This window comes from Sphaerodactylus townsendi, linkage group LG12 (genome assembly GCF_021028975.2).
Source record: "Sphaerodactylus townsendi isolate TG3544 linkage group LG12, MPM_Stown_v2.3, whole genome shotgun sequence".
NCBI lineage: Eukaryota > Metazoa > Chordata > Lepidosauria > Squamata > Sphaerodactylidae > Sphaerodactylus > Sphaerodactylus townsendi.
The window spans coordinates 38,562,213-38,580,305 of record NC_059436.1 but is presented as its reverse complement, the minus strand read 5'-3'; the positions used below and the strand labels follow the sequence as shown (position 1 = coordinate 38,580,305).

The 18,093-nt window shown below is 40.5% G+C and overlaps 1 protein-coding gene across 5 annotated transcripts in view; it reads right to left on the bottom strand.

Annotated features, from left to right (window-relative positions):
- RALGPS1 (Ral GEF with PH domain and SH3 binding motif 1) overlaps positions 1–18,093 on the bottom strand; it is a 240,760-nt gene that overhangs the window by 155,445 nt on the left and 67,222 nt on the right. For all 5 annotated transcript variants that reach the window (XM_048513563.1, XM_048513565.1, XM_048513566.1 and 2 more), the window contains exon 9: positions 1,639–1,765. In XM_048513563.1, the coding sequence (XP_048369520.1) occupies positions 1,639–1,765 (127 nt within the window). The remainder of the gene's footprint in view (positions 1–1,638; positions 1,766–18,093) is intronic.

Below are 18,093 nucleotides of genomic sequence, written 5' to 3'. Positions count from 1 at the left end.
TTTGTTGACTGTGGTTATCATCGGTTTTGGTTTTTGTAGATTTTTTCCGTGAACATTTTGTCTCGGCTTTCGTTGGTTGCCTCAGATTTCGTCAGATTTCACTGCTTTCGTCACCATGCCCACACGACTTTCATGCTAATTCCCTGTGGAAATTTCCTATGGAAATCATTGCCTCGGTTTTCACTGGTTTCGGATTTCGCCGATTGTTTTCGGACAGATTACCGATGAAAACGGAGGTTCCACTATAATTCTTTCAGACATAATGAAAGGGGATTCTCCACATACAAATAGAACACAGCAAGCCCCCAAAAACTTTTGACTGCACCAGCTCAGCATTTGGGGAAGCTCTTATCATTAAGCAAACCTAGCTTTCAATATGAGGAGAACAAAAAGAAGATTTTCTGAATATAGTACTTCTTTAGCAAAGTCACCAAGTAAACACAGAAACACATGTCATGGGACTGAAGCCAAAGCATACACAGTGCATTCGCAGAATAAACAGTAAAAGCCCAAATAGAATGAGCTAATGAGGGACCTCTTGCCCACATTCAGATACTGAATTCTGAACTTCAGAGGAGGTCTATGAACACATGGTAATAGATTGCATTTATAGTTCCGTTCTCTAGAGGTTTTAAGTTTTAGGAGATATCTTTTTAAAAAAAACCCAGATACTTAATCACTGAAATCAATACGTTCCAATTTTGGAAAGCAGGAACATTCACTAATAAAGACTGGGTGGATGGGAAGGAGATGCTGTTTGTTTTTAAGTATCCTACGAGGGAGTCTTAAATTTAAGAGACTTCTTCATAAACTTGAGTTGCAATGATAACATCTTAACTCTGGTTCCTATGTCACAATATAGTATGCATATCTGTGCAATTTCTGTACTGTAGAAAAACCATACAAATATCCAATTTCTCACATCATAAATGCACACCAAGAATAGTTAAGGTAAAATCTTTTTGTTTTAATCTTAAAATCCCGTACTGTTTGGTAGAACCTGCAGATTTTGAATAACATGAGGAAAATACAAGCCTCTAACCAACAGGAGTAGAAACTGGCAATGTTCAGCAAAATCAGTCACACGGGGAGAATATCTTTTGTCCTGTTCTAGTCATTTAATTCCAGAAATAAAATTTGTTCTCCATTTAGGATCTTTGGAAGTTTTTTCCATTTTCGAGTAAAACACAGAAACATTTAGAGACAGGTCACTGGGTTTTGTAGACTGAACTTCAAGCACATTTTCTTTCAGGAAGACCTGGCAAATTGGCCTTGGTTCACACAGTTCGTCAAGTATAGGACAAATAGGAATTTTCCATCAGGTCAAAACAGCTAGTGACCTTGGAGAGCTTTGAAGGGAGGAATGGCTCTGGTATAGCTCCATCATGAGAGAACCTTTGTGCTAGGATAAAGGACCTATTCTGCTGCGCCTATTTCACATTCTCCACAGTTCAGAAAATGGAGACTCACACCACATCACACTGGCAGGAGAGCAACGGCCACATTCCTAGATGCAACGATATTTCACACGCAGCCTAATTGAACCACATTAGTTTAATATGTGGTTGGGATCCTGTACACCTTTTAGGCAGCAAAGATATCTTATTGAAGACTGTTCTCAGCAATTCTCACACTTACCTAAATAAGGAATACAGGGGACCATCTTTAAGCATCTGATGTATTCCCGCACCCTCTTATAATTATCTTCCTTAGACATTAAGAAGTCCAGCTTCTCAAAGGTGGTCTTGTCTTTGCGATTCAGAAGCTGAAAAGAGAAGAAAGTCAAGTAAAGCTATTAAAATTCTTCAGAAAGTCAACTGAATACAAGAAACCATTCTGAATCACTTGGTTTAGGTTAAAAAATTATTTTTGAGTTTTCCTTTGCAATGAATTTTCACTACTCAACAATGCCTGTCCTAATTTTGTATGTGAAAATCAATATTTAGCATTTTGAGGGACATTTCAGCGAAGTCTTCTCTTTTCACAGAACTGAAAAATTAAAGAACAATTTTTAATTTTAACATTTATCATCATCATCATCATCATCATCATCATCATCATCATCATCATCATCATCACCACCACCACCCTCCCCCTAAGGGCTCAGGACAGTGAACAACAGTTTAAAACATTTGTAAAACCATAATTTAATACATCTACCAGTATGTATAATACAAGAACCCATAAAAATGAAGATAGCGTCTAGCTGCACTCCATTCCCCCACCCTCCATGCCCACGGGAGGCCAAATGTAAAGGCAGATGTATTTAACCAGATGTATTTTACATCCCAATCGAGAGGGTGGGGTTGAAGGGACTTGTGAAGGTGGTGCAGCCCTACATCAGAAGAAGTGCCCTCCCCTGGCAAATGTGCCAGCAGGTAGATACCGTGGCCTCCTGGGATGCCACCAGCTCCGCTAGTGTAATGGGGGCATGCCAGAGGCATGGCTAGGGCAGAGTCGACATTTGTCTCTGGCTGCATCCAGCCCTGAGCTCTGACCTAAACCACCCTTTTGGGTGGCATAGGTCGAAGGAGCACTATGAAGGGCTTTCCAGTGGTGGTGGTGGTGTGTTTGATTTTCTTTTTTGCCTCCTGGTGCTGCCCTCTGGAGGCATCCCCACTCACCCAGCATCTGGATTGAGCTGACCATTATGTAAACATACTATGGATCCTGTAACAACGTCCTGCTGTTGCTATCAAGCCTTTATTTTGTTAGTCTCTTTCTATCACCCTCCAGCTTGACTCCAGCTCATCCCTGCCACTTCCACAGGATCACAAACCATAGCTTTGAGCCATAAGTACCACAAAGGCCAAGAACAAGAAGAGATAGTGCAGCACAGGAAACATCTAGCTCCGTGGTGGCGAACCTTTGGCACTCCAGATGTTATGGACTACAATTCCCATCAGCCCCTCCCTCCCAACTTTGTGAGTGGCCATGCTGGCAGAAAATAGTCCATAACATCTGGAGATGGAGTCGCCACCACTGATCTAGCCTATTTGTACCAATGGTAAGCCCAAAGTTATGCTAACCCACAAACACTAACAACTGTTAGACCATTACTCAGATTGAAAGAATGCATGGTGTCAGACTAGGACTTGGGAAACCCAGGTTCAAATGCCCACTCACACCATGGAAGCTTGCTGGGGGACCCTGGGTCAGTCACATTCTGTCAGCTGGGACCCTGACTCGTATTTGGATGGGAGACTTCCAAGGAATACCAGGGTCATGACATAGAGGCAGGTAATGGCAAACCAACTCTGAACGTCTCTTGACTTGGAAACCCTGTGAGGTCGCCCAAGTCAGCTGTGACTTGACAGCAAAAACAAATACATAAATACATAAATACATCTCAAATCAGTCAAAATATTTCAGCAAGTTAATCCAAGTGCTTTTGGCACAATGGACTTTTGTTAACAACAGCATTCCTGGAACAATGGGACTCTGGTTTATCTCTGCCTCAGTTTTCTCCTCCCACAGGACAAGACAGCTGCTGTCTACTTCTGTAGCTTCACTTTTTGGTTACTCTACCAAGATCACTTCTAACACACCTCTTCCCTGCATCAAGGATTCTTTTCATTATTTGGATGTTTTCCCACAACATTACCATATTCCCCCCTCCCCAATCAGGAAATACCCTGTGAACTCTGTGAACTTTTCTTAACAGGATCAACAAAATCAAATTCTTTCCATTCTGGTGTGTTTCGTTTTGTTAGCCTCTTTTTCTTAGCACATTATGTAATCAGCATCTACCCCAAGTGTGCATTTCTGCTGGCATCACCTTAAACCAGGGATCCCCAATATGGGGCCTTTGGGTTCATGGAACCCACCAATATCTTTCGAAGTGCCTGACAAGTTTTTTTTTAGAAAGTGGGCGGGCTCATATGGAGCTCTTGCCCAGCAGGGCTCCTGCTTGGTCACTGAAGATTTAACCGGCTGTGCAGACTTTTAAAAGTGTTGCTATGGCAGCAGTCACCACTAAAACACAACAATCAGTGGCATAGGAGGCTAAGAGCTCGTGTATCTAATCTGTAAGAGCCGGGTTTGATTCTCCGCTCTGCTGCCTGAGCTGTGGAGGCTTATCTGGGGAATTCAGATTAGCCTGTGCACTCCCACACACGCCAGCTGGGTGACCTTGGGCTAGTCACAGTTCTTCTGAGCTCTCTCAGCCCCACCTACCTCATAGGGTGTTTGTTGTGAGGGGGGAAGGGCAAGGAGATTGTAAGCCCCTTTGAGTCTCCTACAGGAGAGAAAGGGGGGATATAAATCCAAACTACTCCTCCTCTTCTTCTTAAGCTACCACAGCCATTTTGTGGCTGTGCCCATCACACTGTGTCAGAATTTCAAAAGTGCATGCAGTCTCAAAAACAATGGGGGCCCCTGCCCTAAACTGCTGTTATAGAACATAAGAACAACATAAGAACAAGCCTGCTGGATCAGACCAGAGTCCGTCTAGTCCAGCACTTTGCTACTCGCAGTGGCCCACCAGAGGCTTTCTATTTCTGACAGACATTACCAGCTCCCCTCCTATTCTTCCTACTTCTCTAGATCTTTATTTGGGCTTTCAGCTTGCACAGCCACTTGTAATCCTAGCAAGCATCCCTTAGGCAATTCCACCAAAGCTCCTGCTTAGGTAATATAACCCTCAGTTTCCCTCTCTGCTCTCCATCTCCAATCTCTCACACCCCTATTAAGAAAACACTTCACTGTACATATGCCTGTGGGCAAGAGGAGAGGACATTGGAAACAACCGCATTTCTTGTGGGCACACCGGTATTTACACGCCTGATGTTATTTTGATTACTTCAGTGTGTTTCTACCCTACTCAATGCGTTCTCTTTTCAAGACACCAAATCTCAGTGGTCTTTTTAGGACTTTCCCAAGAACTCGGTTTCTATGTTAAAACAATTCATTGGAATTTTGCATGTTCGTCATCCTCCACATGCCACGTTAGAACAGCAGCCTGCAGCTCCTTTTAAAAAAGAGAGGCAGCGGAGGAAAGGTTTATTTCTTGTGCTTGGCTTGTATGAGAATGGAAACTGGGAAATGGGCTTCATTTATATGGACATATGCCTAGCACACAAGTCTTCCCAACTACATATGGTAATAATGGGCCAGCTTGATCCTTTAGTATAAAAAAATAAAACCCCACAACAACTGGTTGCTGCTTACACATTCGCTCAGATGCTTCACCTTCCATCCTCTCATCTCAGCTATGATGTTCTTTTTCTCCTGTTGTCCAGGTTATTATTTATTTATTTTATTTTATTTATTTTATTATTGCTTCACTTCTGCCTGGATCAGCACCACTAACTCTATGGCATCAGATACCTCCACACCTAAAGTATATCTTATTTCAATACTTATTTAATTTCCCACACCAGCACCCCAGCTGCAAATCCTTGATCCAAATACTATGATTCCCTGGTACAGAGCTTGACAGACTCCAGATTCTAGAATCACAGAAAATATTCTTACCATTAACTCACCTCTTCTTGGCAGTTCTACAAAAATAACAGCAACTTTTACAAATCAATCTTTTGGTAAACTATAGTCTGTTTGCCCTCACACTCCTGATGACGGTCTTTTGATGCAGTACGTTAACAATATTCTACTGTCATAGAAGAAGACAACTTAGAGCATTTGTCTAAGGCAAAATCAGACAAGCTGTGCACCATCAGAATGCACTATTCTGATGCAGGGCTGCTAAAAGTCATCATGGCCCCCAGTCTAAGATCTTTATCGGCGGCTCCTCACATTTAAAAGAAAAACTCAAGAAACTTGGTTGAGATAGGTATACTTAATATCTCTCAGGTTGGAATTTTATGCTCTCCCTATCAGTAGCCCTGCTATTGTGGAAAGATACCTTAACTTTTCAAACTTTGCTCATGGCAATCTGTAATACACATTAGGCCACTAAAGAAGCATTTATTAGAGTACAGAAGGTGGACAGAAATCATTACTCTTGCCATGTGACCCATAAACCACAGGACACAATCTTTTGTGTGAGACTGTGGCCATAAAGTCATTGCAGTTATAACATATTTAGAATAATAACACATCCTTGGGGAATGGAGAATGAGCGGAAGGAAGACTACTGTGAGGTTCTACACAGGTTGCCAACTATAATTTTAATATAACCTTAAATACAGTGCCACAAGTGTAAAGGCCATTTAATATCTCAGTGCAAGCAAGTGCAATTTAAACAACAGAAACAATTCGCACACATGTGATTAGACCATTGATCATAGGAGATCTGATGTCTCTCAAACAAGCAACCTTGAGTCGCAGAGATACGGTGGGGTATAAATGTAATAAGTAAATAAATAAGCATAGTCCAGATGAGCTACCTGGTTCCCTTTTTGCACGTTTTGTAATTATCGTGCCTACCTCTTCAGTAAATGTTTTAAAGTCTTGCCTGCATTCTTACAAGGTCACTATTCTCTTAAATATATTTCATGTTCATAACAAACTCGCTCATAATGAGGGTGACCCATCTGCACAAGGCTAAGTATAACTGATTTAAATGGGCTTAGGCTGGATAGATGGTGCATGACTGCATTGTAGGAAACTTAGGCCCATTATGCATGGAATGTTTACCTTGGGGCCCTTAGTTGTGCAGTGGGGCTGCAGCGTGGTCTCCTCGTGCTTCTTTGTTTATACATGAGGAGGCAATCACTGCCTGCTCTGCAGTTTGTTGCTGAAGTCTCATCGGGTTTTTCTGGTTCTTTTAACTCTGCCCATCCACACCCTCTTAAAAGCACAGATCTCAGCATTCTCGGCAGTTGCCAGATTGCTGGCTTTGTTAAATCTGTTTAAATTGCAGGTTTATCAATATACCTCCAATATACCTATTAATGCAGTTATATTGTAGCCCCTTCCAAAAAATACCCCCCCCCCAAAAAAAAGGAAGAGGCAAAACAATTCCCTGGACCATACTCTGCAGAAGAAGAGGATCACGTCCTAGAACTGATATTCTCTCTCCCACACCCTCCTCATACACACGTACTTCCTGCTGCTTCTGTTGCCATGGGAGGAGAGAGAGGCTCGTTATTAAATGATTAGCCCACCATTCCTATTTCATTGTACGAACATTCCCACTCCACACCTCCTAGCCTGTTGTTAACTGCAACACTCTGGAAGTGAGAGAACAAGAGAAATGGTTGATCCGCCATCTGAAGGTTTTCAAATGCGATAAAAGACAGCGATTCTGCAATGTTTCTCTATTTATATCAATACATCAATATATTAAAAAGCCAAAATTGAAGTAATAACAAATCTGAAATGGGGAAGGGAAGAGGTGTGCACAGTATGAGAGAATGGGAGGAGCTGGTGGAGGACAGAGGGAAGATATCTAGGGCAAAGCTGTGCTCACTAGAAAATCTCCCCTGCTCTGGCAGCGAAGAAAATTAAAGTTGTGCTTAAAGTAGTGTCACTTGGCACAGGGAGAATGGAAATTGAAAGTGGAGCTCATGGAAAAACATCTGTACAAGAAATCTTGCTGCAATGGACATTTGTCCCTGCCACGCAGCAGACACCTGGTGCACAATGGGCCTTAGATGCCTCAAGAACAGCTGCAAGTGTCCTAGCCTGTCACGCAGACATCCAGTCTAAGCTTTTAGAAACAGTTATAGCATACAAAACTATTTAAACTATTTTGTTTTCAGTTCTCAGATTGGTTACACACGTGCTTAAAACATATGAAAAATTCCATGTGCTCCAAGTTAAGCATATTCATAAAAAAGTTGAAGAATAATGAGTCTGAATATAAACAGAGCTGGGAAGCAAATAATGCCTGCCTGTGGTTAACATTGCTGCCAAACTCCGTTGGCAGCATGCTGAAATTGGCGGCAATTGAGCTACATGTTGCAGGAGAGATTACTTGAGATTTTTAAACTGTTAAAGCTACAATAGCTAATCAAAAGTATGATACCACTTTATATCAACAAACAAGAACTGCTATTTTCAAGGCAAGATTTTTTCTCTTAACTTCAAACAGCAGAATCTCAGAACATCATCAGCGAATATCCCTCGTTCGATACAAAAACAAAGATTTGCTAGAAAAAATAAATTAAAATAAATTCTTTCTTTTAAATCCACTCATATTCATTAAAAGTCAAAATACAGGATATCCAGTTTGCTATCAGGCAGTATGTAGGGAGCTCTCCAAAATCCACTTACAAAAATAATTTTTGTGAATGTAAGCTGTGGCTGGCAATTACTCACATGTTCAGGTAAGCTATTCAAGACAGAGCTTCTTGAACTTCCAGGCAGTCTGGTTCAACAGCCATTCAACCTACTCAGAGAATCCCTGGATATCGAGCTTTGATTGGGTGCACTGTGGTTCTTTGACCAAGAACATGTAGCCCTTTGTTACAATTCCTGGGATAATTGGCGGTGTGGGGAGGGGGGGAGCCGTGATCATTCGATTGGAACAAAGCAAATCTACTTTTTATTTTTATTTATTTATTTATTGGATTTATATCCCACCCAATCCCCGAAGGGCTCTGGCCGGGTTACAACAAGCTTAGAACATTAAAATATGGCTCTCAGCGCAAACTGACTGAACACATCATTAACAACCAGCGACCCGTGCCGGAAAATGATACTCTTCTCACAGTCATTGGGAAGCAAACCTTTTTTTGCCCAAAGACAGTCTCCAACCAGGGCCTAGTTAAAGAACTTATCTTATTCACTGGCTTTGATTAATCCAGTTTTCTGCAGGAGAAAATGGGAAGAAGGCGTTCTCTTGTTCCATCAAAAATAATATGATGGTGATCATGGGGCTTGCATGAAGAAATCCACTCAATGCTCTTGATCCAAGGTAGATTGTATGTATCTTCAGACATGTTCAAAGAGATGTTGAATTCATTTCCTTTCTATACAGATGGCACAGATGACTAGGCACATGATGTGATCTGCTCTGTCTCCTCTCAAGCCAATGTCTTCCAACTAACTCCTTTCTCAATTCAAATCTACTTTTGAAGTACACATATGTCCTGGGTGTTTACAAAGGGGGGGGACATTCTGCCACAGTAGTCTTATGGCACTTACACAGCATAACTGACAAAGAAAGAAGGATGCCACAGCTAGATTTTTCATGTGCTTACCTGTGTTGAAAAGCAAGGGGGATAAAACACCACCACCGCTGGAGAAAGCAGCAATAACCCCCCTGAAGGGCAAAACGGTATTGCTACGCAGGACAGGGCACGCGGATGCATTCTGTTATTTCATGTGACATGGGCTGAAGTCAGATGTTCAGGTTCCAAGCAAAGTCCAAAAGCAAAGGTAATGTAATGCCATCTCTTAAGAAAAACCAAAATAATACTATGTACAACAAGCTTTCAAGTTCTCCAGAGCTCTTCATTAAGCCAGATATTTTTTAAAGGGGAGGTGGTGGGGGGATGGTTTATAGCTGTGATTTCAAGGCATCCTATTTGTATCCTAAGTAAGACATTCAGGTTTGAACATATAATCTGGTGCTGGGTGAAGCAGGTAACAGGGCTGCATCTTTAATTGTCTGGGTAGAAGGAAAAAATGGTATCATCCAATTGAAAATATAAAAACCAGCAGAAAATCAAAGGTCTCATTAACACCAGATGGACACACAGGGTCCTATACTAAGTATTAAATCTTTTTGTCACTATTTGTGGTTTCCTTAGGAATCCTGACTTGCTTTAAATCCCAGGATGACATAGGATAACTTATTACTTATTCTACAGACGAGTGTTCTGTTACATACTATCAAATAATTTTAAGTGGCCAATAGTTGCCATTGATAATTTATGTGGACAGAGACACGGATAATGGAGGAAATACACAGGAAAGTTTTCTTAGAAACCACAGGTTGACAAGTTTTTGGAGTATTTTGTACATCTTCAAACGCATGTGAGAAAAAGACAGAAGCCTGCGGTTTTGGCAGCTGTGCTCACAAGTGGTAGCAATCAGAGAACTTGTGTCTTATTTCAGGTTACCACAAACTAGAAGACAAAGCAAATCAATTCAGGAAGGAACAGGATTATAGAAGGATACAGACAAAGTCTGAGATGTGATGAATAAATGTCATAGCTTCTGCCAAAAAATAAGATGCATTACGCTCCAGCACCGCTGAAATCCAACAGCACAGTAGTTTAGCTGCTGTATTCTGCTAATGTGCCACTATCCAAACTTCCTTAAAAAAAACCCTTTTCTTCTGCACACTAAAACTTGGTGCAGGCGTTTCACCCTCTATTTCAACCTTCACAGATATCTCCCCCTCTAGGCAATAAATGTACAGTTTCCTTGAAGCTACAAATGATCACACCAATAATAAAATCAAAATGAAGACAACTTTGCAAAGCATTCAACTGTGCCATTTATATGTTAACGTTAACCTTATATTCTTTTTGCAGCCACAACGTCATTCAGGTGTCTAAGCCTTCTCCAGTAATAAAATGCATAAACGTGTGGATCTCAATTACAACTGAGTCCACAATTTGACCACAATATTTGTCCACAAATAGACCACAGCTGCTGAGACCTGAGGTATTGACTCGTATTACATTTTGCAATCAAATATGGCCACAGAGTGATGCAGAACATAGCCACAAAAAAGGATGTCTTATATTTCATTCAAAAGCAGCATTTCTGCTCATTTTCCATTAAGTAGTTAATTAGGTTTTCTGCATCTATAAAAATCAGCAATATGCCTAATAACATAGTCAACATCCATTGCAAACTTAATGGCTAAAATCGTCTGAATTTCTGCAAGAATTTATTTCCAGTCTTTTATAACTTTGATACAGCATGTGATAAAAACAGTTCTCCACTTCTTTAAATTTCTACTATTTCCCTTTGAAATTATTGACTACCTTCTTGATATCCTTTGGAGTGATGTATCAGCAATAAAACATTTTGTACCAACTTTCTTTTTATGTTTGGCTGGCAGTAAATTCCATCACTTTCATCTGTAAGGTTTCCCGCTGTGGAAAAGACATAACTCCAGTATTTATTGCACATTAGTGCAAGTATATGCTAAGTACTCTATCTATATACATCTCCTATTCTTGTAAAAATGGCAATGCAATAAAATTTCATCTATGAACTTTCTTACTGCAGGAGAAGATATCTGCATTAGGACAACACAGTGCATCTTCTGGGGTAGAAGGGAACAAGTAGGACAAGGAAATAAAGATAATGTGATTGTCGTGGTGCTGGTAGACAATACTGGAGGGTTCTGGACAGGCAGGAAAGCAATGTGGGATGGAAGAGGTACAGGAGACATCAGGAGAAACACTTGGAGAGAACCAAGGCAGCAAGGAGGTCAGACACTAAGGTTCACCGATAGCTCCCCTCCTCCCAAGAAAATACTATATAAATTTGGGGATCATAACTGAAAAACACACCAACTATGGAAAAAAATGAAAGTGATCATTGTGCAAAGTATGCTGTGGTTCTTTATTTTTTTTATAATTTAAGCAATGATTCACTGGATTCCAGATGTTAAGAAAGGGCTTCATCTTATTATGTTTGGAAGCATATATTCTCTCTCTTTAAAAAGCCCGTGTCATAAGAAAAGAATGTTTCCGATGATCAAAATTTAGCTGAGAAGAGCCTTTGCTGTGCTGTAAACTCCTTCCAAAAGCTGTTATCAAACTGGTTTGGCTTTCCTTTCTAACACTTTGTCAAATTCATGGCTGAAATATCAGAGATGTTGGTTCTTATTAAGACCAGTCCCCCCCGCCCCCGCCCCCATTTACATGCCTAAGCATGTGAATGCTGTTAGGACTGACCTCCTACACAGAAAGCTTGCCAGCAGAGCAACCTAAGACCTGGTTACCATGCAAGTAACAGCTGGTACACAGGGATGCTGAGTCTCCACATCCTACCACCTATTTATATAGAAGGTTGGAGACACAGAAACTGCATGTGCCTAAAGCTACAGAATCAAATGTATTCGTGAGCTTCTGGAATTTTTAACTAAGTGGCCAGTAAAGAATCAACATTTGCCAATAAGAAATAAGTGCACACAATTCACATGATACTCAGCAAACCACACATTAATGTAAATTTCTACAGAGACCAGCGGTGTCTTGGCAAATAATGTCAGATAATCTCATAACCTGCAATCTAAGCTCCATGGTCCAAGAAGCATCAGCCATGGAAACATGTGTAAGAACTGTGGTATCCAAATCCTTCTAATTCAGAGTCCCAGGGTTGGAAGGCCCCTTAAGAGATGACCTATTTCAAAACTTCAGGAAATCCAAAGTGACAGCATTCCTGACAGATGGCTGTCCAGCCTCTCCTTGAGATCCAGCAAGGGAAAGCTCACTGATTCCACCCACCCCACTGAAAATAGCTCCACTGCTGGACTGCTCTTATCACCAGAAAGTGACTCATGATTTCCATCTTAGCCTTCAAGCCTATAGGTTGTTCGACCAGAAAAAGACAGCGATAAAATATAGTTTTAAAGTCACTCTTATGCTCAATTAAAACCTACTGCCATTAATTTAACCCCATTAGTTCTAGTCCTGATTAGGCTTGGTGATTCAGTGAATCCAAATCACACACACACACACACACACACACACAAAGCCCCTCAAAAACCCCTTATCGGGTTTTTTTTTTAGTTTTTTACTTTACTGATTAAAAAACCCCAAGGTTATTCCATGAAGCTGAATAGCCGATTTGGCTTTATCAGCTTTTTAAATCCGCTTTTAGTACACGTGGGGGGAGAGAGGCAGAAATCCTCTAAGTCAGGCCAAGTACACCGGAACCCCCACCCCCTCACCTCTGTTGTCCCATTCCTTTCAAGATGGTCAGCACAGGCGGGGAGAGAGAGGCAGCGAGACAGGGGGAGAAGCCAGAGGCTGCGAGACAGGTGGGGGAAGCCAACATGGCAATCTTTTAGGGGTTTCAAGGAACAAAGGTGGTTCAGCATTGCATAGCAACCCTGGAATTCCTTGCTGGTTCCCATCCAATTACTAATCAGGGCTAACCCTGAAATCTGATGAGATCAGGCTAACCTGGACCATCCAGGTCAGGACACACCTAATCTAAGAAACTCAATAGTTCTTGCACATTATTTTGTGTTATTGGAACTGGTTGTAATAACAATATTACATGGATCGTAGCTTGCTTGTGGATTTTAGTTTTTGACCAGTACAGCTATAAGTAACTTTGCAACTAACTGTGAGGGAGGAGGTATATAGTTAATCTTATCATTACAAATGTTTCAATCTGAACCATCAGCTATATATATAATATGTTTGAATGGTATTATTACATTGCTTTTTTTCTTCTTCTCACTCCAACATATGGAAACATTTCAATACTGCAAGTCTTTCTGGGGGAAGGAAACGTTGCACAAAAGTGTTCAAATCTTGTCTAATGAAATACACACTTTCAAACGCTTCCACAGAATGACTTAGCTCATTATTACATACACTGAAGCAAATACTGAAACAACTTGCATCAACATAAGTGAAGTGGATGATCATGGAAGTAGCACAAAGCCATATCAGTTCAGGAGCCTTATATGCCTTCTGTAGCAGTGATATCATAAAGTGTTGTCTATCCTGTTACACAAGGTGATGGTCAATTAATCTCTCGGATAACTGTATCCAAAAAAAGTCCCATGCAAAAACCTCATGCACAACTTCATTTGCAGATAAGACTGCAGCTAAAGATCAAGGGACAAAAAACACCTGACCAATATGGGGTACCATCGTTCATCAATGAAAACATGAACTATGTTACTTATTAAGACTTAAAATCAAAACCTCTATTACAGTCAAAGACCAATGTACGATAAATGAAATAAAGGATATTACACAGAGGATAGTACACAGATACACAGAGGATAAAACATATTGAAACAGTAAGCATAAGTACTAAAAGGGGTAAAAACTTAATGGAGAATAGGTATAAGAAGACACTAAAATTGTTAAATTGAAAGTTATAGCTATTAGGTCATTAGTCCTACTGTGTTGCAAAGACCACCCTGCAACATGTTTCCAGTGCTGTTACACAGAACTTGGCCACACTTTAAGGCTCAATCCGCACATCCAGAATAATGCACTTTCAAACTGCTTTCAGCGCTCTTTGAAGCTGTGCGGAATGGCAAAATCCACTTGCAAACAGTTGTGAAAGTGGTTTGAAAACGCATTATTTTGCATGTGCGAAAGGGGCCTAAGTTACATCAGGATTGAGTCTGTAAGCAACATGGAGATATAAAATTGTTTGGAAATCTATACAACAGTAGCACAGTATAATTAATATATGTATTTTTGCAAAACTGATGGCAGAGAAGCATATATTCTACTGTTTCTATGTGCTCAGATCCACAGGGCCATTTTCTATCCTGAAAAAAAGTTTTCCTGTATCCGCCTTCCAGGGCAGCAGAGGGGAGACATCATGCCAGTGCAAAGGCTGTCTGTTGTTATTAAGACTTATTATAATAATTTTCCCAGGAGAGATTATTTTGCAAAAACCTCTTATAAAATTTGAACCTGTAAAGCACAAAAGAGGGAAAAAAAGAATGAAGCACTCTATCTTACAGTACTCATAGATGTGTGGATAAATATATGGGGAGAACAAATTATAAACTCTGTGTACACTGCAGAGTAGTTCTATGGTATCTTAGAAAAGGTAGGTAGTGGTAAGGAATTTGATTTGCAGACTGACAATGCAAGTCATAAGAAAGCAGCATGGGCCATCGATTACCCACATATTACTGGAATACTACGTGCTACTTAATGATTTCACACAGCTGGACATGCTAGAAAAGATCTGCAGAAGATCAAAAGAAGTTATAAAGTATGCACAAATCTAGCCATATTGTAGCTGCAATCTTTAATAAGAAGCAAGAACAGTACAAATAAGAGGGTAACACAAGGCTGGTAGTAAAATTAGATGGGGTCATATGGCAATTTCATTTTAAAAAATAATTAAATTCTTTAAGAAACAGTTGTAACTGAAGACTATGCTGAAATCTACAGAATACTGTTTCTGATTAAGATATCTTTCAGGTTTAGTTGCAGAACTCCACTAACAGTCTACAAACTGTTCAGCAATCACGGTATCTGAGTCAGACAGAGAGCTGGTGCCAAGAATTCCACATCTTATTTGATAATCTAACCATATCTCAGTGTAGGTCAGGAAGAAGTAAAGGTGAAAGACTTCACTAAATAAATGGGAAGAATTTTGTCGGCCTGTGAATTCATGCTGTTACAGATCTCTTTGATCTGAGATTCAAAGGTAGTAAATGTCAGTAACGATATAATTGTTTTTCTTCCTTTGCATATGCCTTTATGGGTCATACCAGTGTTTTCAGTGGCAGAACATTACACTGGTGTTAGGAGCATAGCTGTAGTAAATTAGAAAGTCAACAAAATCTCCTCTCCATTTATAGCAATGATCCCACCCCATCCAAAGCTACACTGGTGTACCATTTATGCTGGTGGTACTAGCACAGCACTGGCAGATTTGCTACCAGGTTATCTTCTGGATATAGGACAGAGCTTCACAGGTATAGTTCATTCTAAGGCCTTTCAAGCTGGAGTTTAGGGTGGGGCTGCAAATGTATTACAAATCTCTCCTTTCATGTAACAGATGTGTTTCTAACAAAGCCACTCCACCTAGAAACTGTTATCCTTTGGATAAAGACTTCATTATTCTCACATTTTGTTCAAATATCAGCATACTTTGTTTTCCGAACACAGAACTGCTTTTTGACATTCAAAAAAAATCATTTGGAAAACAAAGGAAAATCCATTAATTAGTTTATTCATATTTTCTTTTCTTCTAGCCCACACAGTTTTCAAACTTTCTCTTAAGAAAGCACACACAAACATAGGTCAGTGCTGCAATGTTTCAGTCAAAGAATGTATTTACTGAGCATGTAATTGATTTCATGTTGACTTCTACCTTAAATAGTGCTACTATAAGCTACAGGAGACTGTAGCTCGAATGCTGTCCATTTGTTTCATTTAAACCCTTTTTATGCTGCCTTTCGACCAACCTTAAGAACCCCAAGGCAGAGATCAATTAAACAAAACACAAACAGAAGGGTAGGTCAATGAATAAACCCACAAGACAGTGAAGTCAATGATAGAAAGGGACAGACAAATTTCACAGAGGTACCATGATTGTGAATGCCCTTTCTTAGATTGCCATCCATCTAGTCTCAGATGACAGGGACATGTGAAAAAGGACACCTGAAGATGACCATAACAGTTGAGTAGATTTAAATGGGAACAGGTGGTCTTTAAGGCCACATATTCCATAAGGTTATGTGATCCAAGGCCATATAAGACTTGAAAAGTCAATATAAGCACACTGTAGCATGCCCAGAACCAAATTAGTAGCATGTTCAGATGGAATAAGACGAGAATAATATTGTCCCTACTGCTCATTCCAATGAGCAGGTTGTCATTCACAGACTGATCTGAGCTACATATAGTGTCACTAAGTGCCTTGCTGGAGAGAACAAAGACTGGGATGAAACTAAATCTATGGGGGAATGAATCATCAATGGATCAAAAAAAGCTGTTTAATGGAGCCATTAATGCCGATTCCTCTAATTTCATGTCAAACTACATTCATTGATTAAGTCCAATGCTAAAACCAGTCACCTTGTTGAAGTCATTGGTAGCTGGCTGTTGCTTATAGCCAGAGGAGTAGCTGGGCCAGAGTGTGCCCGGTGCACACACTGGCTTTTTTGTACCCCCCTGCACCCCCCCCCCCTACCAAGAGCACCCCCCCACACTTACTTTAGCAAACCGAGCAGGCTGGAGAAGAGGCCTGCCTGATCCCTTCCAGGCTCCAAACAACCTGGTGGGAACTACATTTCCCAGGAGCCTCTTCTCCAGCCTGCTCGGTTTGCTAAAGTAAGCATGGGGGGGCATCGCGGGGGTGATTCCCTCCCACAGCGCCACCCCCCATGGCGCCCCCTACACTTACTTTAGTTAACTGAGCAGGCTGGAGAAGGGGCCTGTCTGTTCCCTTCCAAGCTTCAAATGACCTGGTGAGAACATTTCCCAGGGTCTCCTGGGAAATGTAGTTCCCCACCAGGTCGCTTTGCCAGCCTGGAAGGAGAAAACAATTGACAGGCTCAAGCTCTCTCAACCTGCTCGATTCCAGTTAGAAGAAGTAAGTGTGTGGCCACAGGCGTCTGGCAAGGGGAGGCAGAGCTAATGAAAACTGGCGGACCCGGCCTAATGAGAGGGGGAAGGGGGGGAGGGGAGGATCAGGAAGGCGGTCATCTGCATACCTCAAATGGTTAATGTTCCAATAATTTTCACTCCAACTTCATCTACATCTAATCCACTTTTTCTTATGATACGTTCTCTATATAGACAGAATAGACAGGGAGACAAAATACATTCTTTTTGACACCTTTGCCAATTAGAAATCATTCTGTTTCTTCACATTCTTTGGGGATCGGGTGGTATAGAAATTGAATAAATAATAATAAAAAATCCCCTTTGGGGATCGGGCGGTATAGAAATTGAATAAATAATAATAATAATAATAATAATAATAATAATAATAATAATAATAATAATAATAATAATAATTCTGTCCTCAGTAGCCTCTTATCCGCAATACAGGTTGCAAATCAAAACAATCAGATGTGGCATGCCCATTCCACTTAAAATTAACCATTACTTTTCATGATCCACACAGTCAATAGCATTGCTGTAATCTATGAAACTCAAGCTGATTTTCTTCTGAAATTCTCTTGTCCGCTTCAGTAACCAATGCACATTTGCAATATGATCTCTAGTGCTTCTTTCTTTTCTGAATCCAGCTTGAACATCTGGCATTTCTCATTCCATATAACAATCTGTGTTGAAAGATTTTTTTAGCATTACTTTGCTTGAACGAGAAATTAACACGATGGTCCAATAGTTGCTACAGTGTTTGGTATCTACTTTTTTTGGAATGCAGATTGAGAATTTCCAGTCTGTGGTCAATTGTTTTGTTTTCCATATTTGTTGGAATATTCTTGTCAAGGTTTTGATAGACTCAGTTTCTGTGGCTTGGAAAACTTCTATCTATATGTGTTCTACTCCTGGCGATTTGTTTCTCCCAATTGCTCTCAGTGTAGCTTTC